Here is a 24,896-nt window from a genome sequence, read left to right as displayed (position 1 = left end):
GTTACCCAGACCTGGCAGTCACTGTGTAGGCACCTCACAGAGTGGGACCCTTCCCCCCTTCTCACCCCTGCTGCCTCCTGACTTCCAGCCATGCCAGGCTGTGATGCCGTGTGTCCCGGGCTACATATAAAAGCCGGGCCGAGCATAGTGGACTCCTGGGGTGGCACAGTCCTCACCTCTGCCCCCTAGGCCAGCACAGGGGCCGACCCAGAGCAAACGTGGGCGTGCGGCAGAGTGACCAGCTGCACTCTGAGCCGGCTTTGTGAATCGGCGTCCCCAGTGAGGCCCCAGCCCCCAGGTTTTCTGACGACCCCCTGGCAGCACCCGGGCAGCCTGAGTCCCTCAGCCCCTGGGTGTGCCCGGGGTGTGTGTGTTGGGCCGTTGGGCTGTGTGGAGAGACAGGGGCTGTGACCGTCCCTCAGGGGCACTCTTGAGGCTGGTTCCCAGAACCCCCTCGCCTAGTCACCAGCGTCGCTCGCTTGATGCGCCGTTCTCCTCCTTTCTAGTAGAAATTGCTGAGGCCCAACAACGTTCAAAAGGTGTGAAAGCTGCAGGTGGCCAGTGCTTCCCTCCAGGCACAGGTGTGAGGCTGAGAGCAGTGGCCAGGGTACCACCCTTGGGCTCTCAGCCGCTCTCTTCCTAGACAGGTGGCAGGAATCCGCAGAAAGCGTGGTCCCCTCCTGCGCTTCCCCTCCCACCACCCAGCCTGGCTGGAGTGAGGTGTGGGTGGGCTGCTTGGCCTCCTCCCCACTGAGAAGGTTCCCGAGTGCTGGGGACGGGCCAGCCCCGCCCCACGGGCAGGCTGTCCACCACTGCTCCACTCCGGGTGTCTCCTTGTCACTACCTGCTGGCACCTGTGACGCTGCCACGATCCTATTAGTGATGCGGCTGTGGCTGTGTTTCCGAGAGCCTCCACCCTCCAGGGGAGGCTGTGGTCTAGAGCCCCCGGTGACCCGTTTCCTTGGCTGGCACTCAGGGCCGGAGCAGGATAGCGGGCCGAGTGCGGCAGTCAGGAAGCCCCCGGCTGGCCGCAGGGGACCGAGCCTCCCAGACTGTGACTGTGGGCCTCTCGGGCGGCTCATACCCACAGAGCTCACTGGTCATGTCACGCTCAGGTGGAGATGCAGCACTTTAAAGAGATCTTACTCAAAAAGTAAAAATAAAAAGAGATCTTACCAAGTTTGGATTTCAAAAAGTCATTTTTTAATAGCATGAAGCCAAAAGAAAGAAATGGAAAGGTGACCCTTCTGCTCTCTGGGGAAGAGGGCCAGAGCCCTGGACCCCAGGCCCCAGGCCTCCCGGGGAAGGCTGCCGGGACGGGGCACCTGCGACCTCAGAGGAGGTCCTCATGGCGACTCCCGCTGAGTCCGTTACTGGGGAAGAGCCAGTGTGGGAAGTGGCCAGCAGACTTCCACACACAGCGTTTCGGGGCAGGCCAGCAGGACATGGGCTCTGAAAGGCACTGGGCATGCGGACTGTCCGGGGGCAGAGACGTTGGTGCCCAGCAGAGGCCGGTCGCATCGTGGGCTCCAGGGCTCGCAGGAAGAACATGCCTTTGTCACCGCCTCTCCTAAACCTCACTTAGGTGTGGGGTCACAGGGAAGATGATGTGGGCCCCCAGATGTCAGCCTCAGGCCCAGCCTCCCCTTCTTGGCTGCAGACCCCCGTACCAGCCTGCTTCCCCCTGGCATCTACAGTAAAGCACATCAACTCCCCAGGTGCCAACCGGACCCCTGACTTTCCTCCCCAGCCCTGTCACCTGCAGGGTTCAGCAGCTCTTTCCCAATGACTTGGGCCCAAAATTGCCATCATCCTTGCCCCCTTCGTGGTGGAAACTCGAACCTCCAGCCCCACCAGAACTTGACCCTTAGAGTGTATCCAGGGCCCCACCCTCATCTTGCCACTCCCCGCCCCTGTTGCCCAGCCAGGGTAGAAAGAGGCCTGAAGAGTGGGGCTCTCCCAGCCTGTACCACCCCAAGACCCCTGTGTTCCTGCCAGTGGCCGGCTCTCCCACTTTGTGCCCACCCTTGTCCTTGATCTCTGACCTGTCTCCCACTACCTAGTCTCCAGCCCTGCCCTCTGCACAGGCAGCCTGTCTACTCTCTAGAGCAGGGTATCCAACCTACAGCCCGGAGGCCACATACAGCCCAGGATGGCTATGAATGCAGCCCAACACAAAATTGTAAATTTATTTAAAACATTATGAGATTTTTTGTAATTACATGTCACAATGTATTTAGTGTGTGGCCCAGAGACACCAAAAGTTTGGACCCCCCTGCTCGAGACCTCGGGTGCCCTACCCCCTCCTGCTCTGCTTCGTGTCCAGAGCCCTTCTCTGCTGTTCTGGGTGACTTCCCCATCAGCCTGTGCCATGCCTCTTGGCATCAGCGCCAGGACAGGGACCTGTGTTCCTGAGCCCATCCCAAGTGCCTCTGGCACGTGCTTCATAGGTTTTTGCATGGCAGGCATGAGGACAGATGGTCTCAGAAGTCCTCAGCCTGATGGAGCAGCAGCCTTGCAAGCATGCAGGGATAGAGCTGGACCACTGACTTGCAGCTGGAGAAGGAGAAGGAACCATCAAGCTAGAACACTGAGAGCTGGGCACTGGGTGTGGGGGTGCCCAGGTGCCGAGGGGTGCGGCGTGGCCCTTCCTGCTCCTGAGGGACCCACCCTCGCTGGCTAACCTGCTGGCATCTGCACGTCCGGCAGAGGCCCTGATGGGGATTTAAGAGCTCCAGAGCCAGGCTATCTCTGGCCCTCTGAGCGTGTCAACCACCTAGTACTCTAGCAGGGCACAGCTAGATTGTACACTGACAATTTTAATGACTTTTTGTGAGTTAGGCTTAATTGTTTATAGCCGCATGTATGCATATATACACACTCAAGTGTCTGTGTGTTAACTAGCCACATTCCTGATAGTGATAGCTGAACAATCGTTTCATCACAAAATCAATAATAAACTTCAGTATATGTTGATATTTGAACAGCATTTCTTTTCTCAAACAAATAACATAACTGACAAAAGCAGGTGAAAGAGTTACAACCAAACTTACGTTTTTACCTGGAAGGAAATCTTTTTAGGAATTATGGATGAAACTGCATGACAATGTTAACTTGAACAGAAGAAAGTGAGTGTTGTGAACACTGGTGACGTGGCCAGCAGACATGTGGTCACTGCCTGTGCTTCTTGTAGTGCCCAGGAGCGGATGAAGCCTATTTCATAGCAAAGGAGATTCTTGCTACGGAACGAACATACCTGAAGGATTTAGAAGTTATTACTGTGGTATGAAAACTAAGTTCTTTATTATTTTGATTTTCTTTTTAAAAAATATTTTATTTGTATATATTTAGAGAGAGGGAAGGGAGAGGGCAAAGAGACTTTGATGTGTGGTTGACTCTTGTGCTCCCCCTACTGGGCACCTGGCCAGCAACCCAGGCATGTGCCAAGTGGGAATTGAACCAGCGACCTTTTGGTCTGCAGGCCAGCACTCAATTCACTGAGCTATGCCAGCCAGGTCTATTACTCTGATTTTCTTAACTCGAAACCAGAGACAGAAGAGCCCTCCTAAGAAAGAGCTCTCTGACATTATGAGATCTACATGTATTCGTTCTGTGAAACACATTTGCCTTAAAGAATGTCTGACTCAAGTCAGAATATTGGTTAAAACTGGGAATGTATGTATTTGAAACTTTTCATCCAGAATTGTTCTCTTATATTGTGAAAACTTGGTGGCCAGTCCAGAGGACAGACATGGCACCGATGTGAACACTCCTCATGGAGACTCTGAGATCAGGGCTGGCTGTGCCACGGCCACAGGCCCCCATGGGGAGACCCCGCAGTCACACTGAGCTCTTCCCGCAGTGGTTCCGCAGTGCGGTGGTCAAGGAGGACGCCATGCCTGCAGCCCTGATGACCCTGCTCTTCTCCAACGTAGACCCCATCTACGAGTTCCACAGAGGCTTCCTGCGAGAGGTGGAGCAGCGGCTGGCACTCTGGTAACACCTGCCCCTGCACCGCCCCTGGGGCCCCTCCCGCGTCCCCATCGCTGCTTTCAGGAACTTCCCACCACTAGAAATTTAATGCACAAGAACCGTTATTTCACTGAGGCATATTTTTTAAACTTGTGGGGAGGAGTAGACACATAACAATCACTTTTACTCATTGTTTTCAAAAGAATGAAACAAGTTAAAAGTATATGGTTCTGTTTTTGCCTGATGACTGTCTTGTAGAGAATGGCCACCATGTAATGATGGTTTCTGTCAAGTACAGGTCTCCACCGAGAAGCATCTCTTTGTCGTTCTGGCTAGGACTGCAACAGCTGGTTGCCTTAGATTGTCACAGTGTGTCTCATTCGCTTTCTCCACTTTTGATTGTATTTGTCCATCTCTACTCCAGGGAAGGACCTTCCAGTGCCTTTGCCACTGGCGATAATCAGCGAATCGGAGACGTCTTGCTCAGGAACATGCATCAGTTAAAGGTAGCACCGGTTTGTGTGGTGACTGACTCTGGACCCAGGAACTGACTGTCCAACACCAGTGTAGCCCTCACAGCAGCATCACCCTCAGGACAGCGATTCCCCTCAGTGCAGTGTCCCCCTGAAGACGGAATTCCCCTCACATCAGCATTTGCTTAAGGAGAGTGTTCCCCTCAGGGCAGTGTTTCCCTCAGGACAGCATCCCTCTCATACGGGGTTCCCCTCTGGACAGTAATTCCCATTGGGGCAGTGTCCCCATCAGGACAGTTAAACAGCACCCACTGAGGGCAGCGTCCCCATCAGGACAGCGATTCCCCTCAGGGTATCGTTCTCCTCAGGACTGCGTGCCCCTCAGGACAGCCTTCTCTTCAGGGCAGCACCTCCCTCAGGGCAGAGTTTCCTTCCAAGCAGTGTTCCCATAAGAGCAGTGTCCCCCTCAGGGCAGCATTCACTTCAGGGCAGTGTCCCCCTCAAGATAGTATTCCCCTCACAACAGCAGTTCCCTCAGGACAGCTTTCCCCTCAGGACAGCAACTTGCCTCAGGGGAGCTGCCCCTCAGGACAACCATTCCCCTCTGGACAGGGATTCCGTCAGGGCAGCATTCCCCTCAGGGCAGCGATCCCCTCAAGACAGTGTCCCCCTAAGGACAGTGTTCCCCTCAGGGCAGTGTCTCCCCTCAAAATGGTGTTCTCCTCACAACAGCATTTCCTTCAGGATAGCATTCCCCTCAGGGCAGCCTTCCTTTCATAACAGCAATTTGCCTCAGGCCAGTGTCCCCCTCAGGACAACCATTCCCCTCAGGGCAGCATCCCTCTCTCACAGACAGCTTCCCCTCTGGACAGTGATTCCCTTCAGGGCTGGCAGTTCACCTCAGGACAGCGATTCTGTTACAGAACAGACCTGGGGGGTGGGATGAACGATACACTATCGATACACTATTACCGAAAGGACCCCCGCTTCTGCTCTAGAGGTCCTGCCCCACCTACTAGGTTCATTATGCCCGCCGCCAGAGGAAAGATGTCTCTCAATGCCAGAGATTTGTGAAAAGGAAAGGAATTATTTTTTTTAAAGCTATACAGACAGTAGTGACCTAATGTCTTCATTAAAATATCAAAGTCCTTTTGGATACCCACAAACACAGTCCTTCCTTCTTCCTTTTGCCAGTCCGGGGTATCGTATCTGAGGAAAAGAAGTAAAAATCCGTGATTCAGGCTCCCGGCACTACCAGCTGTTTTGCCGCCGCCATCTCCAGTTAATCCAAAACCATGTGGCGCCTTCTCATGGCCCACCAGCAAGAGCCTTTCACCCCTTTTCTTCCAGGCAAAGTCTCTCCTGCTGCCTAAGCCACGTGGCCAAAGGGAGCACCCCCAAGCTGCATGGTCCTAACTCTGGCCCAAGCCGCAGGGTCCCCCCTTGCATGGCCCCCACACCTGGGTTTAAATCCCAGCGCCAGTCCTCCTCTGCAGCCCCACTTCCGACTCCGCCCACAATCAGTCACACCTGCCAGCATTCCCATATTCTTCCAGCTTTCCTGGGCTGCCACAGTGAGTGCACACAGCTGTGACCCCGAGGCGTGGAGCCAATCAGCTCCAAGCTCTCACGGAGGCGCTGTAGCCACGGAGCGTTGCCTCCCAGTTACACAACCTGGGTGGAAGTCACTCCCCTCCCCCTGGCTCAAAGCATGGCCACAGCTGTTTAACATATTCATGAAACCAGTTAAAGGCTGTAGATATGTTAAATGACCGTGCCAGCGGTCAGCTACAAAGCTGTTGCTGTGCAAAACAGCTCTCAACAGCCCTGCTCCATGTATCCCATCCCCCAGCTCAGACTTTTTGGGGGTGGGGTGAAAACATATATTTTTCTAATATTTCCTGGACACCTTGAATTCTGGACCCTATTCCAAATCCCTATTTGCCCACCTCCCCGCCGCCGCTCTTGGCTGTACCCTGTTACAGTTCCCCTCAGGGCAGCCTTCCTTTCAGGACAGCATTCCACTTAAACAGCATCGCCTGAGGGCAGTGTTCCCAACAGGACAGCGATTTGCCTCAGGGCAGCGTCCCCCTCAGGACAGCCATTCCCCTTGAGGCAGCATTCACCTGAGGACAGCGTTCTCTTCAGGGCAGTGTCCCTCTCAAGACCGCATTCCCCTCACAACAGCATTTCCTTCAGGACAGTATTTTCCTCAGGGCAGCCTTCCTCTCAGGACAGCAGCAGCGCCCCTCAGAGCTGTGTTCCCCTCAGTCCGGTTCAGGTCAGGGTTTCGCTGACCTCACAGCAGCTTTCCCTTGAAGCCCATGTTTTTCTTAGGACAACATCCCACTCACGGTATTGTTCCCTTTCTGTCAGCATCCCCTGAGAAGGGCACGGAATTCAGAATGGAATTTGCCTCAGGACAGAGTTTCGCTGGGAACAGTATTCTCCCCACAGCAGCATTCCTGAACAGAGACCACCGATCCCCTCAGAGCATCATCATCCCCATCCAGACAGCTTTCCCCTCAGCAGCATTAGTCAGGACAGGGTTCCCTTCAGAGCTGCCTTCCCCTGAGAACATTCAGTATCATTCAGCTCAGTACAGTGTTCCTCTCAGGACAGTGCTCCTCTCCTAGCTGCATTTGCTCTGGACAGTGTCCCCATTAGAACAGTGTTTTAGGAGCAGCATTTCCCCTCAAGGCTGCAATCTCAGAAGAGAGTTCCTCTCAGGATGATGTACCTCTCAGCACAGCTTGCTCCTCAGAGCATTGACCCCTCGGGGCCTGCAGTTCCACTCAGATTTCCATTCTCCTCAGAGCAGCGTTCCCCCTCAAGACTGCATTTCTGTAAGGACAGTATTTCCCTCGGAGCAAGGTTCCCCGTAAGTGTTCTCTGAGGTTGGATACCCACCAGGACAGCATTCCCTTCCGGGCAGCATCAGCCTCAGGAAGCCGTTTCTATCAGGAGCCATTCCCCTCAGAGCGACGTGCCTTACAGGATGGTGTTCCCCTCAGAGTAGACAACCCCTTAGGATAGTGTTTCCATCTAGTTTTTATACTTTAGAGACAGAGTCCTCTCAGTGTGCTGTTCCCTCAGACCAGTGTCCCTCCAGACTGGTGGCATTATACTCAGAGCAGCATTTTCCTCAGGATATCATTCCCACCAGAGTCGTGCTCCCCTCAGAATAGTGTTCCTTCAGGACATTGGTCCACTCAGGACAGCCTCTCCCCCTAAGAGCAGTGTTCACCGCAGTGCAGGGTCCTCCTCAGAAACTCCTTTCTCTCAGAATAGTGCTCCCTCAGAGCAAGCTTCCCTCAGGGTAGCATCCTGTGAGCACTGCAACCCCTCAAGGCAATGCTCCCCTCAGGGCAGCATTCCCCTTAGAGCATTCTTTTCCTCAGGACAGCGTTGCCTTCAGGACAGCATTCTCCTTAGGACAGCATTTCTGTCAGGATAGCATCACCCTCAGGAGGATGTTTCCTCCGAGCAGCAACCCCTCAGGAAGGCCTTTGCCTCAGAACAGTAGCATTCTTCTCAGAACAACATTCCCCTCCTGATGGTGTTCCCCTTGGAGCATGTTTCTCCTTGGGAAGCTGTGACCCTCAGCACCACATCAGAGGGGAAGCATGTGCTGAGGCTGGCTCCCCCGAAGCCCGTGCTGTGATTCACACAGGGGCCCGAGCACCCAGCTGGCCCCTGTGCAGTGGCTGCTACTGTTGCTGAGCTCACCAGCCTGAAGCAGCCACCCAGAGCCTGTCAAAGCTGTTGTCAGGGATTTTCCTCAGAGACATTAGTTTTGTGAAAAGAATGTACCAAGGAAAGTACAAAAGGAATGACTCTAGGTAGCCCAAGATCAGCACCATGGGGAAAGCGAGATGTATTCTCCTCAGGACAGGTTATCACAGGTGCTGGAACCAGCGGGTGATGCTGTCACTGCCCGAGGGTGTTCCTCTTCCTAAACACACCTGAGATAGACCTTCCCGTCTCCGCCTCCCACCCGCTTGCATCACTCAACGTTCCCACACCTTCGCTGTTGTCCTCACTTGTCAGGCCAGCTGCCATCTCCACCCCAGGCCCATCCCACCTTTGGCCCAACACTGCCAGGTCCTGACATCCTCCCAGGCCCCAGTCCATGCCCAGAAACCTGAGGGATCTGCAGGGTTGCTCACTTCTCTTCAGATCACCTACTTGACAAGTTCTGTTCTGCTCAGAGCCCCGTTTTTTACCCTGACACATATTTGATTTTCTGAGTTAGGTGGCTCATTACTAAGTTCTACCTATCCGAAAAGCACTTACAGAAATTTAAAATCAAAATATACATAAATCTATTTTGTCAAGTACCATAAAGGTCATCTGTAATGTTCATTAAAACACACTGATTTAATATTAGAAACCTTCTAGACAGGAGGAACAAGTTGAGTTTAATATGACTGTGAAACACTCTAAGTCCATACATGTACACACTTGGATTTGTGCTGCGCAAATGTCAGGAGTAATTAACCCCTCTCTCCGATAACTGGGTCGACACGCACTTGGCTGCACTCTGGAGTGTGGGTAGAGCAGTGTCTCCGAGGTCTGAGGCGGAGCTGGCTCAGGGTGTGTGCTCCCTGCCCCGAGCTCACTTGCTGAGCCACAGGAGGCACATACAGCCCTCTCGGCCTCAGGCTTTCATATAAAGTCGGAGGGGAAGCCCTGGCCGGTGTGGCTCGGTGGGTTGGGCATTGTCCCATAAACAGAAAGGCCACCAGTTTGATTCTCAGTTGGGGCACAGGCCTGGGTTGCAGGTTCAGTCCCTGGTTGGGGGTATGCGAGAGGCAACCTATTGATGTTTCTCTTTCACGTCAATCTTTCCCTCTCTGTCTCCTTCCCTAACGCTCTCTAAAGTTAAAGAATTTTTAAAAATCAAGTGGAGGGAAAGCCACCCTTTGTCCACTCAGCAGTGAGTGTGGTGGTGACTGCTGTGGACTAGCCCTGTGTGGAGTCTCAGGTGGGGCAGGATGAGCTCCGCAGAGGCTGGAAGGTCCCCTGTTATTTCCAGCTCTGGTGTGACATCCACACCGGGCACGCCAGACAGGCTGCTCACCAACTGGACACCCGCTCCCAGGTGCCCTAACCTAAAGGCCCCCTTTTGTGCCTCAACAGCAGTTTACTGGCTACTTCCAGAGGCACGATGAGGTCCTGACCGAGCTGGAAAAGACGACCAAACGCTGTAAGAAGCTAGAGACGGTGTACAAAGAGTTCGAGCTCCAGAAAGTCTGCTACTTGCCTCTCAACATGTTCTTGCTGAAGCCCATCCAGCGGCTGGTGCACTACCGCCTGCTGCTGGGACGGCTGTGCGGGCACTACGCGCCCGGGCACCGCGACTACGCCGACTGCCGTGGTGAGTGGGGCCCGCGGGGCTGTGAGGTGGGAGCAGCTTCGGCAGCCCTGAAGGCAGGGCCCCCTGTAGAAGGGCCAAGTGTGCAGTGGTCAGAGCTGGCCAGGGCCGCCTCCCCGCCTCTGGCTAATGGAGACAGGCAGGCCCTGGGTCTGAGCAGGGTCTGTCCCTCAGCGCCCCACCCCTGGGCAAGGCTGCTCCAGATCTGAAGAGTGTGATGAAGGGTTCTGACTGTCCTGGAGAGGTCACAGGGAGTGGACACCGTGACCACGGCAGAGCCCCCAACAAGTGCACTGGTGGTTGGACTGACCTCCTACCCGTAGGCATTTCTGTCCTGGGAGCCTGTGCTCTAAACCTCAAACAGGGTGGCCAGTTAGAAGCTCCTGACGTAAATGGAGTCTGTCGGTTTTTGTGTTGAAGGAACAAAACAGACACTGACCTTTTTAACCTACAATATGACTTCTAGTTGTAGGATAAATGCAGCATGGGAAATCCATCTACTGGAAAGTTTTTACAGGTGAATTCACCGTCATGGTTAAAAGTGAAAGATGAGTGCTCACCTCAGCAGCACATGCCCGAAAGTTGGGACGATACAGAGAAGGTTATCACGGCCCCTGCAGGAGGATGACATGCGAGTTCTTGAAGGGTTCCATATTGTTTTTTAAAAACACTAGAAGATGAGAGACTTTCACTTCCTCTAGCTGGTCTCCCCTAGTCATGAATGGGCATCAACAGGACGCTTTCTGATGTGTGAGAAACAATATGGATCATACAATGTTGACAACTCTCTTGTTCATTCTAAAAGCAAGTGTTCCATGTTTGCTAAAAAGGAAAAGACACAGTTGTCAAAAAACTTCTCCAAGCCTTTTCACAGAAATAAAGGTGCAGCACCTTTAAAATGCTGCCCTGTTAGCCTTCTCCTGAACTAGGGGCCCCCTCTCCAGGTCATGGGAGGGAGGCCAGGCCAGGGAGAGGGCTGGGCACACATACTACTCAGGCTCCTCATCAGTAAAACACATTTCACAGGCTGATGCAAAAGCTAAATGAGGCTGCGTTTCTGAAAGTGCTTTGTAAATTGCTGACCCAGCCTGGTGCTGATAACTGGCAGCTGAGACGTTTGCTTCAGTGTCTCTGGAGGGCTCGCTCAGCTGACCACAGCAGTTGGAACCCCTTCCCACCAGGACCCACCCACCCACAGGGCCAAGGAAGAGGCCCATTGGGTGCAGATGTTACCAGCCCTTTTGGTCTTCCCAGGAGCTTGAGCCTGAACCTTTAGGTTGGGACTTAGAGAAGCCGGCCACGCATCATAATTTTATCCTTCATCAGTAAGGGTTTCTCGAGGGCCGTGCCTGGGCTGGCCAGGTGCTAAGCGTTTGTGGGTGGTTTGTCAACATCCCACTGGTCCCGTAGAGACCCAGGCATGGATGGCACTGCGTGCGGCAGCCTCGAGTCAGGTCTGGCAGCTTCCAGGGCCAGCCAAGGGCCACATGGAGCCTACGTGGCAGCCGGACCTTCCAGCCCTGCACTCCACACACACGGCACCCGAGGGCGAGGTGGCACTGGGGCCCACTCAGGGCAGACCCATGGGGCCAAGCAGCCTGCCGCAAGCAAGCAGAGCGGGGAGTGTCTGCCTACGGCAGGTCTCTCGGGCTCTGAGAGGTGGTGAGGCCAGCGAGGGGCTGGGGGTCAGGAGTCCACCCTGTGGTGGCATCACGGAGGCTCTCACAACATCTCAGTTCCCCGTGTGCTTCCTCATCCGGCGTCATCCTACAGCTGTGGGGCAGGCGTGTTCCCCTCTGCCGACGAGGACAGGAGCCCTCAGTTACCGCTCTCCCTTTGCCAGACGCACGGAGCCGGAGCCGAGAAGGCACGGAGTTGGGTGGGGCTGGACATCTCCTGTGGCCCTTGGGACCTCGAGGGTCTGTGGCCAGGCAGTTGGTGGCAGGGTCCCCATGAGTGTTGTGACAGGGAGATGAGGAAGGCGTGGTCACTGCACCTGGGGGCGGGACCAGGTCTGGCCCAGCAGCTGTGGCCAGTGTGGCCTGGTCAGAGTTTTGCAGACCACTCTCAATGACTGCTTTTGTGTTTTGTCTGAGTATGTTTTCCTTCCTGATTCTAAATTTTCATAATTTGGCTTGAACTGTAAGATTAGCATCTCCTCCATTCAAGGAGAATCACAAATGCATTGAAGTTGCAAATTATTTAGAATTTAAACTATAGTGAAGGAAATACTGCTTTGCTCAGAACAGTAGTCTGTCTACATAGACTGTTCCTTCTCTTTCCCACACTCGCGTGTTGGATAGTCAGCAGTTTGGGCCAGACAAATCCAAGTTTTGGTTCATTCGCAAGAACCTGCACTTGCTGTGCCTGGCAGTCAGAAACCATGGGTGCAGGTTAAGTAGAATGTTCTTTGAATTAAAACTGACTTGTGAAATGCCAGTTCCTGTCACAAAGTGTGTGTGTGTGGGGGGGGTCTGTGCCACCTCCGGCCCGCCTGCCCAGCCACCTGTGCTGTGGGTCTCTCCTCGCAGACGCCCTCGAGGTCATCACAGAGGTGACCAGCGCGCTCCGGCACAGCCTCGCCCGGCTGGAGAACCTGCAGAAGCTGACGGAGCTGCAGCGGGACGTGGTCGGCATAGACAGCCTCGTCGCCCCGGGCAGGGTGAGCGGCTGGGGCTTCTGGAGCCGGTTACTTCATGGTTTTGGTTGAGATGTGATTCATGTCCCACAGAACTCTCCCTTCCAAAGTGCACGACATGGTGGTTTTAGTGTACTTACAGGGTTGTGCGGCCGCCACCACTGTCTAGTTCCAGGACACTTCATGCCACCAGAAAGCACCCCAGACCTGTCAGCAGCCACTCCCCATCCCTGGCCCCTGGCGCCCGGTCTCTGGCAGCTGCTAATCCACTTTCTGTCTGTCTGGATTTCCCTACTGTAGACACTTCTCACCATCGGAATCTTACAGGATGTGGCCTTTGTCCGGGTTTCACTCCGCTCCGTGTTTTCAGGATTCGCCCACCCTGCGGCACGTCAGTGCCTCATTCGTTTTGTGGCTGCATAGCGCCCCGTTCTCTGGACACCCCACATTCTGCTTGCCTTTCATCTGCCGATGGACAGCGGGTGGCTGTCCCTTGCTGGCTGCCGTGACTAAAGCTGCTGCGCACACTGGGTACACGTCCTGTGTGGACAAGTGTGCTCAGTTCTCCTGGGCGCGGGATGGCATTCCCGGGGTCCGGGGTAGCCTGTGTTTAACATTTTGAGGGAGGGCCCTGGTGTTCCACGGTGACTGCACCATTTTTCATTCCCAGCGGGAGTTACGAGGGTCCCAGTTTCTCCACATTTTCTGTCTCTTCAGTTCTAGCCATCGGACGGCACGCGTGGCAGGCGTCTCGTTGTAGCCGTGGTTGCGTCTCCCAGAGGGCTGGCGTCAGGCACCTTCCGCGTGTTACTGGCCGCGTGTAGGCCTCCTTTGGAGAGACGCCTGCTCAGACCCCTGACTTACAGTCTTCCCAATCTTCCAGCTGGGAGATTCCCGACCCACTGTGGACACCAGGCCCCTGCCAGAACGTGGTTTGCGAATATGTTCTCCCGTTTTGTGGGCTGTCTTTTCACTCTCTTGATGGTATCATTTACAACACGAAAGTCTTTAACTTCGATGAAACCCAGTTTATTTTTGTTGTTGTTGCTGGTTGTGCTTCAGGCGTTGGAGCTAAGAAACCTTTGCCTAATCCAAGGTAGAAGGTTTGCCCGTGTTTTCTTCTAACACTTTTCTGTGCCCATCTGACCCATTTCAAGCTCATCTTCGTGTGTGGTGTGAGGTGTGAGGTGTGAGGTAGGGGCCCAGCTTCATTCTCTTCCCTGTGGCTGTCCCATTGCCCCAGCACCGTTTGGGTTTATCCCTGGACTCTCCAGAGCTCACCCCTGTCCCATGTCTCCCGGGCGGCCTCCTCCCTGGCACGGGTGCCTTTGCTTGGAACTCAGCACCGTCGGCACAACAGAAGTGTCTGCTGGTCTCACGGGGAGGGTGCCTGTCTCCACCCAAAGCTGCCTGCAGCAGAGTGTGGCTGCCCAAACCGCCTTCCGCGTTAGCCTTGTGACAAGAAGGTGCTGAGGATGTGGGGCCGTGCGCTCGAGAAACCAACCGGGACTGAAATATCCGGGAGGGCAGGCCCTCCGGGAGTTGGGGCCTCCGGGGCCAGGACAGCCCCGGCCCTGTTTGCCGTCTCTCCTCCGCAGCGGGGCTCTGAGGGTGGTGCTGCCGGCTGGGAGCTCCCGGGGGTCTGCAGGGCCCTTGGTACACACTGCTGTTGTGTCTCCTGGTGCCCCCCCCCATGTCTGAGAGATGGTGGCCCCCGGGAACTGCCATTAAAGGGACCAATAAACAAGAGTAGCTCCTCAGAGCGGGGGGTGGACTTGGGAGCCGAGGCTGGACTCCGGCTGCCCACGGCCTCATGGCCTGGGCCCCGCCTCTTGGAGTCCTGGGGGTAGACGGGGACCGACATCTGCTGCTCAGCCAGGGCCTTGCACACAGTAGGTGCTGTGCTGCCGCCCTGATGGCTGTTGTTAGTCAGATCTCCCCGGTCCTGACGTTACGGCCCAGGGTTCCCGACTCCTGAGTTAACGGTGTGTGTCGGTCAGAGACAGAGCCCACGCCAGTGTTGCAGCAGAGCCAGGGTTGGTAGCCAGGTAAAGCGCGTAAGCAGCTACAAAGGTGAGAAGCGGCTCACGTATCTGGGGGGGGCAGACTGCAAGGCAGGTCCCACCCTGGGGGCTGGGGGTCAGCGCACAGTGGGGAGACGCCTGTGGGTCTGGCATGCACGGCCCTGGGGCAGGGGCGCTGGACACGGGCCGCTGCTGGGTGCCCGGGTCTCTGGGGCTGAAGCGGGCTCTGCGAGGGCAGGACACCTGCCAACTAACTGGATTGGCGGCCGCAGGGGGGGACTGTCCCTGGTGGGAGCAACGCCGGCCAGTGACCCCTAGAGCGGGACTGGGGCAGTTTTGGAGGGAGAGCCAGACGAGGACACCTCCTCCTCCTCTGGCTCCCTCGGTTCCTCTGAGACCCACTGAGGCTGGGTCCTCGCCCGGGTGCTCAGGGCACGAAGGCCCCTCTCGTCTCAAAGGGCAGCGAAGGGGAAAGGTCTCCAGACACAGCCCCCGCCAGAAGTCCGCGGCACTGCCAGGGCACAGTGCCCGCCATAGCGTGGGGGGTGGGGACCTGCTTGACACCTGTGCCCCCTGAGGCGGACGCGTGGGGCCAAGGCGGCCTCTGTGCAGGGCCGGGCTGGGTGCGCCCACGTGAGTGGTAAGTTCAGAGATGTCCCTGGGGTCCTGGAGGCACGGTCAGGCTCTGGAGGGAGCGGCAGAGCCCCGTCCTCCTCATTCTGTGGCCACCCCCTTTCTCCACGGGGGGCCGCCCAGGACGCGGGTGGACGCGGGGGGCCGGCCCGCCCGAGGGGCCTCCCTGCCTCTGCTGGGAAGCCGTTGTCCTGTGCGGTGCACCTCAGACACGGTCGCCTGTCAGCACTCGGGGGGGGCCCGGCGTACCCCTTCCGCTCCCCCGGGTTTTCTCAGTTGAACTCACGTCATGTCCATCGCTGAACCTTCCAGAAGCTTCTCCCCAGTCAGAGCAGCACCCTCTGCTTTACACGCCCCCCTGCAGCACAGCAGCCTCGGGGAGACAAGGCCCCGGGCGCTCAGCGGAGTTTGAGGCCTGAGTTAACCGACCCCCAGACGGGACCTGGGTGGCGGGGAGGATGGCGGGGAGGAGCGGGCAGGAGGGAGGCAGGAGAGGGGCCCCCCAGGCCTCTCTCCTGGGTGTCGGGGCGAGTGGGGCAGGCCCTGGGAGGGGCTCCCCGGGGGACGAGAAGCTGCGTGGAGACGTGGGCCGGCACCGAGGGCCTCGCTGCTGTCTTCCAGGAGTTCATCCGCGAGGGCTGCCTTCACAAGCTCACCAGGAGGGGCCTGCAGCAGCGCATGTTCTTTCTGGTAGGGGGGGCCGCACCTCCAACCCTCGGGCCCCGGTGGGGGCCTCACAGTCGGGCAGGAGCCAAGCGAGGGCCACGGAACGCAGTCCGGGCCCCGGCGGGCGTGGCTCAGTGGACTGAGTGCCAGCCTGCGAACCAAAGGGTCGCCAGTTCGATTCCCAGTCAGGGCACAGGCCTGAGTTGTGGGCCAGGTCCCCAGTAGGGGGCGTGGGAGGGGCAACCACACACTGATGTCTCCCTCCCTTCCCCTCTGTCTAAAAATAAATAAAATCTTTTTTAAAAATGAAAAAACAAAGACAACACAGTCCAGGTCAGCTGCCTACCTCATCCTGGGCTGTGGGAGGAGCAAGGCCAGCAGAGAGAGAACCCCACCTGCCCGCGGCCGCAGGCTGCCCGCCCTGCAGAGCTGCCAGCTCTCGGCTCAGCTGGTGGGGGCTGGGGCCCCTCAGGGAGCCCTGCTGCCCCCGGCCCTCCTGTCGTCTGCCCCCACCCCCACACCCAGCCACAGAGCGGACCTGGGTCTCCTGGACGGGGGTGCCTGGCCCCAGGCTTCCGCTGCTTTGTGTAGTTACCAGTCACCTCTGCGCAAAAACAATTCTTCCCTCGTAAACAATTTTCACGAGTGAAGTAAAGATCCCTCCCTTGCCAAAAATCTCTAGCCAGCCGGGTAGATCCGGTGACCCCATGGGGCCCATGGAGGTGAAGCCGGTCTGACAGTTAAGACGTTGGCACCTGCTGCGTGTTTTAAGTGCGTTTCTCTAAAGCTGCCTGGCTCAGTTCTCAGATATGCTGCTGTACACCAGCCGCGGCGCCTCGGGGACCAGCCGCTTCCGGACCCGGGGCCTCCTGCCCCTGCGCGGGATGCTGGTGAGTGAGTGCGGGGCGCCGGCAGGGCGCTGGGGGTCGGCGGGTCGGCGGCCTGGGAGGCACCTGCCCGAACTCGGTGTGTCTTCGCCTGTTGTGCTCGTTGTTCTTGGTGCTCAAACAGCTCCCCCTGTGGCCCCTGCAGACTCAGCCCTGGGGTCAGCACCAGCACCCGTAGGACAGGCCCCCAGCTCACCTGGCCCACCTGCCGCCCCAGGGCGCCTTTGGTGGGAGGTGCACAGGGAGCCCCGGCAGGCGCGAGGGCCGCTCTGCGGCTGCAGAGGAGGGCGGGGCTGACGCAGGCCGAACCCCCAAGCCCTGCAGCTGTGGGGCTTGCACTTCCCCGAACTGCATCGGCATCTCCTTTCTCCTGCACGGACCGGCCCGGCCCCTCGCGGCTCTGCCAGTTAGCAGCGCACACACGCACGTGCACGGCCTGGGCACAGGCAGCCGCTCCCTCCATGTGCCGTGCGAGGCCCCCGGGGAGTCTCTCTCTTGTGTGACCTCTGGTTTGCCCCTCCGCCTCCCCCTCCGTCTCCACGGGGCTGCGCCGGCCTGGGCTGCTCACAGCCCTGCTGCTCTGGGGCACCCCGTCCCCCACACTCTGACCCAACCGCCCATCCCCCGCTGCCACAGCTCCACCGAGACGCCGTCCCATCTCCGACGGCAGGAGTTCTCCACTTGAAGGTGCTCTAGTCTGCCGGCTGCCTCCTTTGCGGCCAGGGCGTCGTCTGTGGCCTGGCGAGGGCACCGTGTGCGGGTCGTGGGTCGTGGAGAGACCGTCACGTAGGCACCTGCCAGCTCTCCTCCTGCCCCACCCGCCCCGTGGGGGTCTGCCCCCCGCCGGGGACCTTCTGTGGTTCGGGAACCATGGAGACAGGGGGCTGTCGGTCCAGCGTGTCCGGCTGCTCGCAGCAGGTGCCTCTCCCCGTGGCCCCGCCAGGCCTCCTGTCCAGGCGTCCGTGGGTGGGGTCCGGCGGAGCTCTGCCCCGCCGGGTGCGGCCACCGTCCTCCTGAGGCTGCCTCGCCCTCCCGGCCCCGGGGTCCCTCCAGGCTTCTCCCAGCAGGAAGGTCGGTCTCAGGGAGCTCACCTGCTGCCGCGGAAGCAGATGCCCCATCTCCAAGTCTGCTTTCACAAATCACACATCCGTTACAGAAAAAATCACTGAAAATGCAAAATGAAAAGTCACGATTTTACCGCCCAGCAATGTACACTCTTGGCATTTGCAGTGTGCCCTCCTGGCTCCACGTGGGGACCGACACACTCTTTGCCACCACGGTTGGCCGCCCTTACAGGCTGTCTCGTGGCCCATGTGGGCTTTGCCTGGCGAGCCATCGAGACGTGCTCTTGCGCCCCACATCCCTCCACCGCCTCACCGCGTGGAGGTGAGATGGCCCCCTGCTTACTCCACCGGCCCCTGCACCGCACCCCCTGGCGCCCTCTGGTGTTCTGAACCAGCAACAGCACCGTCGCATGCCTCTCCACACACCCCCACCACATCCTCGAGACAAACTCCGAAAGGTGGCGTGTGGGTGTTGTGCTGCGTCCAGGGTGTGAGCGGTGCTGCTCCGTGGCCGGCCCGGGAAGTGCCGGGGCCTCACCCTGTCCTCCCCAGGGTGGTGAACAGGGTACCCTTGGGCGCAGCCAGGCCAGCTGGGTGCTGGTCTCCCGGCGCTCCCTCTGGGGTGCTCTCCTGGTCTGTGGCCTAGGTCTCCGAGGTCTGCTAGCTTCCCGTGCACGTTCGCGAGTCATTTACGAAGGTGCCAGCCAACCCTCAGTTGGTGACTGCTGCTTCCTTTGCCCCTGGTTTGGGTTTACCTTGCAGACTTGAGTCCCACCCACACGGGCACCATGCTTGCCTTGCTCCTGGAACAGCACCTGGTGGGCACGTTCTCGTCGACGGAGGGAATTGAGACATTTTCACGTGGTCGCATCTGTCCATCGTGTTCCTTTAGGGCTTCTGTCCTCGGTGCGGGTTCCGGAAGTCCTTTCTGTGCCGGGATTACCGTGTCACCTTATTCTCTAGTACACTTACGGTTTCGTTTTTCTCATTCAGTTGATCCACCTAAATGTTCCATTGAACGTTACAGATCAGAACACAGCGTTTGCCACCAGCAGTCAGTCTGTTACGGGGAGAGACCCGAGTCGGGGCCCCGCTCCCCGGACCTTGTTCCTCACTCCTTGTCTCCCTCCTGTGCGATGAACTGCAGTGAGAGACACACTCGGTGCAAACGGGAGCGTGAGTTCATTTATGAAACAAACATGGGCACAGAGCTGCAGGCAAGTCTGAATGCCCCAGGTACAGAGGAAACAAAGTTGTTAGCGTGTTAGTGTGTTAGTGAGTTTTACACACTTGAGCCGCGGCGACAAGTGGGCACTCGGCTGATGCGAGTGCTGACTGCTGAGGTTCAGGGCTCAGATACGTTGGTCAGCTTCCAGGCCCCTCCTGCTCCCCTTCTGAACCCTGGGGACCATGTGCAGCTGCCAAGGCTCTCCTTCTGTCAGTCAAGGCTCTTGGTCTTCACTAGCGAAATTACTACAAAAGCCCCCTTCCCAGCACCGAGTCTCAAGGGCTCCCCTCCCCGGGCGCTCTCCCTGCTGGTGAGGTTCGGACACCGGGACACCGGGACACCGGCAGTCTCATCGGACCGGGCTCAGGGCTGCCGAGGCAACACGTGAGACAGGCCTGTCTCCCCTCCCCGCCTGAGCTCAGTGCCTGTCCTGACAGGTTTTCCTGGCTCTCGCTGGACGCTCCGTTTCCTCGGTGGCCTCGAAGGCGGCCTCTGCCGCGTCCACAGCCCCGGGTTTCGTGCTTGGGCCCCCTCCAGGCACCTGGTGTGCGTCGCTGCCCCGGCACCGGTCCTCTCTCCCCTGGACTGTGGTGGTGTGTGGGACAGTCACCGTCTGGGGGGTAAATGTCACCCCTCATTTGCCCTCCTTTTCAAAAAGCTGCTTTTTCTTCTCAAGTATTTAATTCTTCCAGTCAACTTTGGAGGCATTTGGACAAATCCCTTCAAAAAAACACATTGAGACTTCTACTGAAGTCATATTGCATCACGTGCCACTCGACGACAGGGATGTGTGTTGGAGAACGTCTCCTCCTGTGCCCTTGTCGTGGGAACAGCAGGGCGCACCCGCCCAGACCCACACGGTGCAGCCCCCGCACGGTTCCCGGGCCTCCACCCATCAGACGTGCGGTCTCGACCCGCCCTGTAGGCAGTGGCAGCACAAGGCTGTTTGTGCATCTGAACACAGAAAAGGTACCGTGCAAGCGTGGTATCAAAGATACAAATGGAAAAAAAGATTAAGAAGTGGTGGACCTGCCTCGCAAGGTCTGCCTTCTAAGTGCTGCTGGGGCTCTCGACCGTGGGCCGGGTGTGCAGGGCTGCAGGCTGCTCGGGTGGGTCGTGCTCGAGTGCTGGGTGCGCGTGAAGGCCCGGGAGGGACACCCACCCCACCCCGCACATGACCTCGGGCTCCACGAGCCCCGTGCACTCAGCCCCCACCGAACCCACAAAACCACCCGAGACGTGTGAGGCTGCTGCTGGCGTGAAACACAGCTACTGTTTCACGGTAAACTGCTTTAAATCATGCAAAGAGTACACCCTACAATAATGATAAAAGGTATAGTAAACCCATAGACCGGTAACAATTTATTATTAAGTTATGATTGCACTACTGCACCTTTCTACGACTGGCAGGTGTGTTCACACCCGCGTCACCACAGAGTCGTGAGCGGTGTGTTGCACTAGGACACTCTGGCCACGTGGTCACTGGGCAGTAAGAATTTTTCACACATTTTTCAGTGTGGCTCAGTGGACTGAGCACCAGCCTTTTGAACTAACAGGTCACCAGTTCGATTCCCAGTCAGGGCACAGGCCTGGGTTGTGGGCCAGGTCCCCAGTAGGGGGCACTCGGGAGGCGACCACACACTGATGTGTCTCTCCCTCTCTTCCCCTCTCTAAAAATAAAATCTTAAAAAAATTTTCAGCTCCATCGTAATATCACAGGGCCTTTGTCATATGCACAGTCTGCTGACGGAGCGTGGTGTGCCACTTAAGTGGAAAACTACGTGTTTCCTTAGGGGAACACTAACGCCTGGAAGCCTTCTGCTGGCCGTTGCGCGTGTTAATTCGAGGTCGTTCGTGCCCAGCGCTGGGCGCGGTGGCCGGCATCCCTTCCGTGGCGCGGGGGACCTGTGTGTCCGGGGAGCTGGGTGGTCGCTGGCTGGTCCTGGGTTAGGCTGACGGCTCCGGGCTTGAGGAGGACCACCGTCATCACGACTCTAAGAGGTGTCATCAGAAGTCACACTCCGGATTCTAGCCGTTGTCTGCGGCACTTAGACGATCACTGTTTTTCCCTTGACTTTGTGGCGGTTTTGATGCCAAGTTCATGAAATGAATTGTCCGACTCCCTTGTTAATGATGAGAATGCTCAACCTTTCTTCCTGTGCTTGATTTTCAGCTAATAGTGCTGGACCCGCCGGTGAGTAGTTGGGGGCCGGTGCCCCCCACGGCGTGGGGACCCCCTCCTGCCTCCGGTAGCCCCCCCGTAGAGCCAGCGTAGGCCCGGACGGCACGGTCTCCATGTCGCCTGTGTTGTAGTGCAGGCCTGGCGCGCGCCGGCCCTGCTCCCGGCCCAGACTGCTGCCTCTCCCCCTGCCCACAGATAGAAGAGAGCGAGAGCGAGTGGTCGGTGCCGCACTGCTTCACGATTTACGCTGCTCAGAAAACAGTCGTGGTGGCCGCCAGGTGAGAGCCTCCCCGTCTGCACCCCGGGGGGCCTGGGGCCCTGGGGCAGGGCTTCCCAGTCGGGGGGCACCCTTCCACAGCTGCAGGGGTGTCACGTGCCCCGTGGGCACCGCTGCCCCCACGGTGGGGGCGCTAGGGGGAAGCTCCCCTGGGGGGTCTGTCCCCAGACCGGTTGCGGCCCTGCCCAGCTGCTCCCTGCGCCTCAGGCTCAGGGCGGGACGGGAGCGGGGCTGCAGAGATGGCTGGCCGCCAGGGGCACGGGCACTCTGGCACGCTGAAGCCAAGGTCGTGCCGGCGGCCCGGGGGTGAGCCCCAACACTTCCCCTGCCTCCAGGCCCCCGGCTGTGCAGTGGGAAGCTGGCAGGCAGGTTCCGGAGCACCGAGTTCTCACGTCGTCAGCTCAAGGGGAGGCGGCCTGAGTGTGGCCTGAGCTGGAGGGCCACAGGGCAGCCCGGCCTCAGCCATCAGCCCCTCCCCCAGAGGAGCCCTTCTCTCCGGCGGGCGTCCAGGTCAGGACACCCTGGCAGCTCAGTGGCGATCCAGCAGCCAACCAGTCTCGTACCTGAGACTTGAGAAACCTTGTTTCAGGAACACACTACCCAGCAGAGAACCCCAGTCCACCCGAAGGTGCTGCTGGGGGTGCAGGCGGAGCCCCCAGCAGCATTCGACGGTTACCTGGATCCACAGGACAGGCACCCCAACCCCATCCCCCTCTGAGAGGCTGTGCGGGCCCTGCCCCGCAGGCCGGCTCTGAGCCCCTGCCGTCCGCCCGCAGCACCCGGCTGGAGAAGGAGAAGTGGATGCACGACCTGAACGGCGCCATCGACGCGGCCAAGGGCAGCGGGGACGCGGCCCCGGCCCTGCCGGGCAGTGCCACCTGTGCTGCTCCCCGCGGTGAGCTCCGGACGAGGCCCCCGGGGGCCCCGTAAACTGGTTTCTCGGGTCACCACCTGCACTTGCTCACCAGGGGCTGCCCAGGCCGCGCCTGGGGGGCAGGGCGGGCTCCCAGGGCCCCGCCCCCAGGGCCGGCCCGCCCGTCCCTGAGCAGAGGGTGGGCGTCTCCCCCAGGACCCCCCGACGAGGTCTGCCTGGAGCAGGAGTCGGAGGAAGATCCCCGCGGCGCCCACAGCCCCCTGGAGGGCCAGGGCCAGCACCGGGCCAACACCACGGTGCACGTGTGCTGGCACCGCAACACCAGCGTCTCCCGAGCCGACCACAGTGCAGCGGTGGAGGTACGAGCCGGGGCCGCACGAGCACCCTCGGCTCGTGCTGGCTGCTGGGTACGCCGGGGCCCCCGGTGGCAGGGCTGGGCCAGGCCCACAGTGAGCTGCCTCCCACTCCCCCCCCTTGGGCCCGGCTGCCCAGGGCTGGCCAGGGCGGCAGGGTGAGGGTCACCCTCGGGGGCTGCGCGCCCCAGTGCTAGCGGGGTTGTACACTCTGGCCACTGGCTCTTCGGGTCACCTCCTACGTGCTGTGGGTTGTGAGCTTGGGGGCAGGAAGGACAGAGCCCCAAGCTCAGCTGTCAGGTGGGGCCTGACTCCCGGGGCACATGTGAACTGGAGTGCCCCCGTGAGCCCCCGTGAGCCGGCACACACCTGGGTGTCACAGATGTGTCACCCTAGGGTGGCCGCGGGGAGAGTGGCGTTGGCACCAGCCCGGGGAGGGGACGCCGCAGAGGGCAGCCTGCCCCGGGCGAGTTGCACCTCAGCTCAGTCCGAGCTCGTCCCGAGGGGACACCTGCCCGCCCCCCCACCTCGTGAAAGACCGTCCAGCCTCGGCCGCGTGGGGTCTGCCGCGGCACCCTCGTCCCACACCACAGCACTCGCGACGGCTGTAGGGGGAAACGAGCCCCTCAGACCGCAGAGGGGCCAGCCTGTACCCTCACACGCCTGCTCCCCGGAGACCCGGGAGGACGCAGCCAGGAGGGGGTGGCTCCCGGGAGCCGGGGTCCTGGGACCCTGACGGACACGCTTCCGTTTCTTCCAGAACCAGCTGTCGGGGTATCTGCTGAGGAAGTTCAAAAACAGTAACGGCTGGCAGAAGCTCTGGGTGGTCTTCACCAACTTCTGCTTGTTCTTCTACAAAACCCACCAGGTAGGGGGCCTGTGGGGGCCTGTGGTGCCCGCGCCCATCTGTCCTGCTTCGGAATCTCCTTCCCGTCCCCCAGGCACCTCGGCCTGCGGTGCGTGGGACCCCCCCCCCCACCCGCCACCACGGGAGGGGAGGGCGGGGGGCTGGGGCACCCACAGAGCTGTGCTGCCCTGCCCCCCAGGACGACTACCCCCTGGCCAGCCTCCCCCTGCTGGGCTACAGCGTCAGTGTGCCCAGCGAGGCCGACGGCATCCACAAGGAGCACGTCTTCAAGCTGCAGTTCAAATCCCACGTCTACTTCTTCCGGGCCGAGAGCAAGTACACATTTGGGAGGTAATGGTGGTGGGCTGCCGGGTCCTCTCGCCCCTTGGGGCCGGCCCCCGTCTTGTCCCACTCAGTCCGTTTTTGGGGTCACTCTTGGGGAGTGTTTGAGTGCAAGCCCACTGGTCAGATGGCCACAAAGGGCCCCGCTTCCCAAGCGAGCGTCCTGAGCGTGCTGACCGGCCCCCCCCCCCCCCCGCAGGTGGATGGAGGTGATCGAGCGTGCCAGCAGCTCGGCCGGGCGGGCAGGGGCCCCCAAGGAGGCATGACCCCCTCCTGCCCCAACGAGGACGGAGCAGGAGGTGCAGCGTGGCCAGCCCAGGCCCCACGACTGCTCGTCCCGCCTTCCCAGCAACGGGCCAGCCGTCCGGGTGGCCTCGCAGGGACACCTGGCAGGGACACTGTCCACCTGAAGACCTGGTGCAGTCGCTGGCCCCGTGGGGCCCCGGGAAGAACACACAAGTGGACACGCAGGCCCAGGCCTGGGCAGCAGCCAGGCTGGTGCCGCTCCTCCACCCTCCGCCCCCAGAGCAGGGCCCGGGGCCGCCCCACAGCCACCCGCCCCCGCTGCAAGGTGGCCTGGCTGCCCCGTGCTCCAGTTCTGGTCGGCCGGCGGCGGGCACAGAAGTCCAGCAGAAGCTGCTTGGTGCCCACCCCACATACCTCTGGAGAAGTGGAAACCAAAGCCCGGGCGCCCTGGGAGGGCGAGGGCCTCTAATTTATTGGTTCCCGCTGCTGCTTAACCAGTGGGAGTTGGCGAGCACACCTGCCTGCGCCCGTGCGCACGTGGCTGGAAATAAACGGCATTTCCCTGCGCCTGCCTGCGGCCTCTCTGTCCCACCTCGGGCCGCTCCGGGGCCACCGTGCGCCGCGAGGACTCCAGCCAGGTCCCCAGGCGGGTCTTTATTGAAAGCAGCAGGAGCCTCTCCAAGTTCTGGGACAGTAACACCGTCCCCTCAGAGCGGACGGGGGCGCACGGAGTTCAGGTCTCACACGCACACACGCACACGCTCTGGCTGACACGCACACTGACGAGGAGCCACGGTACCTGATCCCACACCA

At 59.2% G+C, this 24,896-nt stretch overlaps 1 protein-coding gene and 1 non-coding gene across 2 annotated transcripts in view; both read left to right on the top strand.

Moving 5' to 3' along the window:
• The window catches only part of FARP2 (FERM, ARH/RhoGEF and pleckstrin domain protein 2), an 81,696-nt gene extending 57,453 nt beyond the window's left edge, over positions 1-24,243 (top strand). The window contains exons 15-28 of the mRNA XM_036022621.1: positions 3,194-3,283; positions 3,863-3,996; positions 4,397-4,478; positions 9,588-9,825; positions 12,354-12,484; positions 15,739-15,807; positions 16,584-16,673; positions 21,136-21,156; positions 21,340-21,422; positions 22,198-22,316; positions 22,491-22,654; positions 23,409-23,516; positions 23,695-23,846; positions 24,037-24,243. Of these exons, the coding sequence (XP_035878514.1) occupies positions 3,194-3,283; positions 3,863-3,996; positions 4,397-4,478; positions 9,588-9,825; positions 12,354-12,484; positions 15,739-15,807; positions 16,584-16,673; positions 21,136-21,156; positions 21,340-21,422; positions 22,198-22,316; positions 22,491-22,654; positions 23,409-23,516; positions 23,695-23,846; positions 24,037-24,103 (1,548 nt within the window). The 3' untranslated portion in view covers positions 24,104-24,243. The remainder of the gene's footprint in view (positions 1-3,193; positions 3,284-3,862; positions 3,997-4,396; positions 4,479-9,587; positions 9,826-12,353; positions 12,485-15,738; positions 15,808-16,583; positions 16,674-21,135; positions 21,157-21,339; positions 21,423-22,197; positions 22,317-22,490; positions 22,655-23,408; positions 23,517-23,694; positions 23,847-24,036) is intronic.
• LOC114495790 lies at positions 10,375-10,481 on the top strand. Its single transcript, XR_003684464.1, has one exon. It is a non-coding gene; the product is annotated as a U6 spliceosomal RNA (small nuclear RNA).
• Positions 24,244-24,896: the final 653 nt, after the last annotated feature.

This window comes from Phyllostomus discolor, chromosome 4, assembly GCF_004126475.2.
Source record: "Phyllostomus discolor isolate MPI-MPIP mPhyDis1 chromosome 4, mPhyDis1.pri.v3, whole genome shotgun sequence".
Taxonomy (NCBI): Eukaryota; Metazoa; Chordata; class Mammalia; order Chiroptera; family Phyllostomidae; genus Phyllostomus; species Phyllostomus discolor.
Note: the sequence above shows the minus strand (reverse complement) of the source record. Positions and strands in the feature narration are given on the sequence as shown.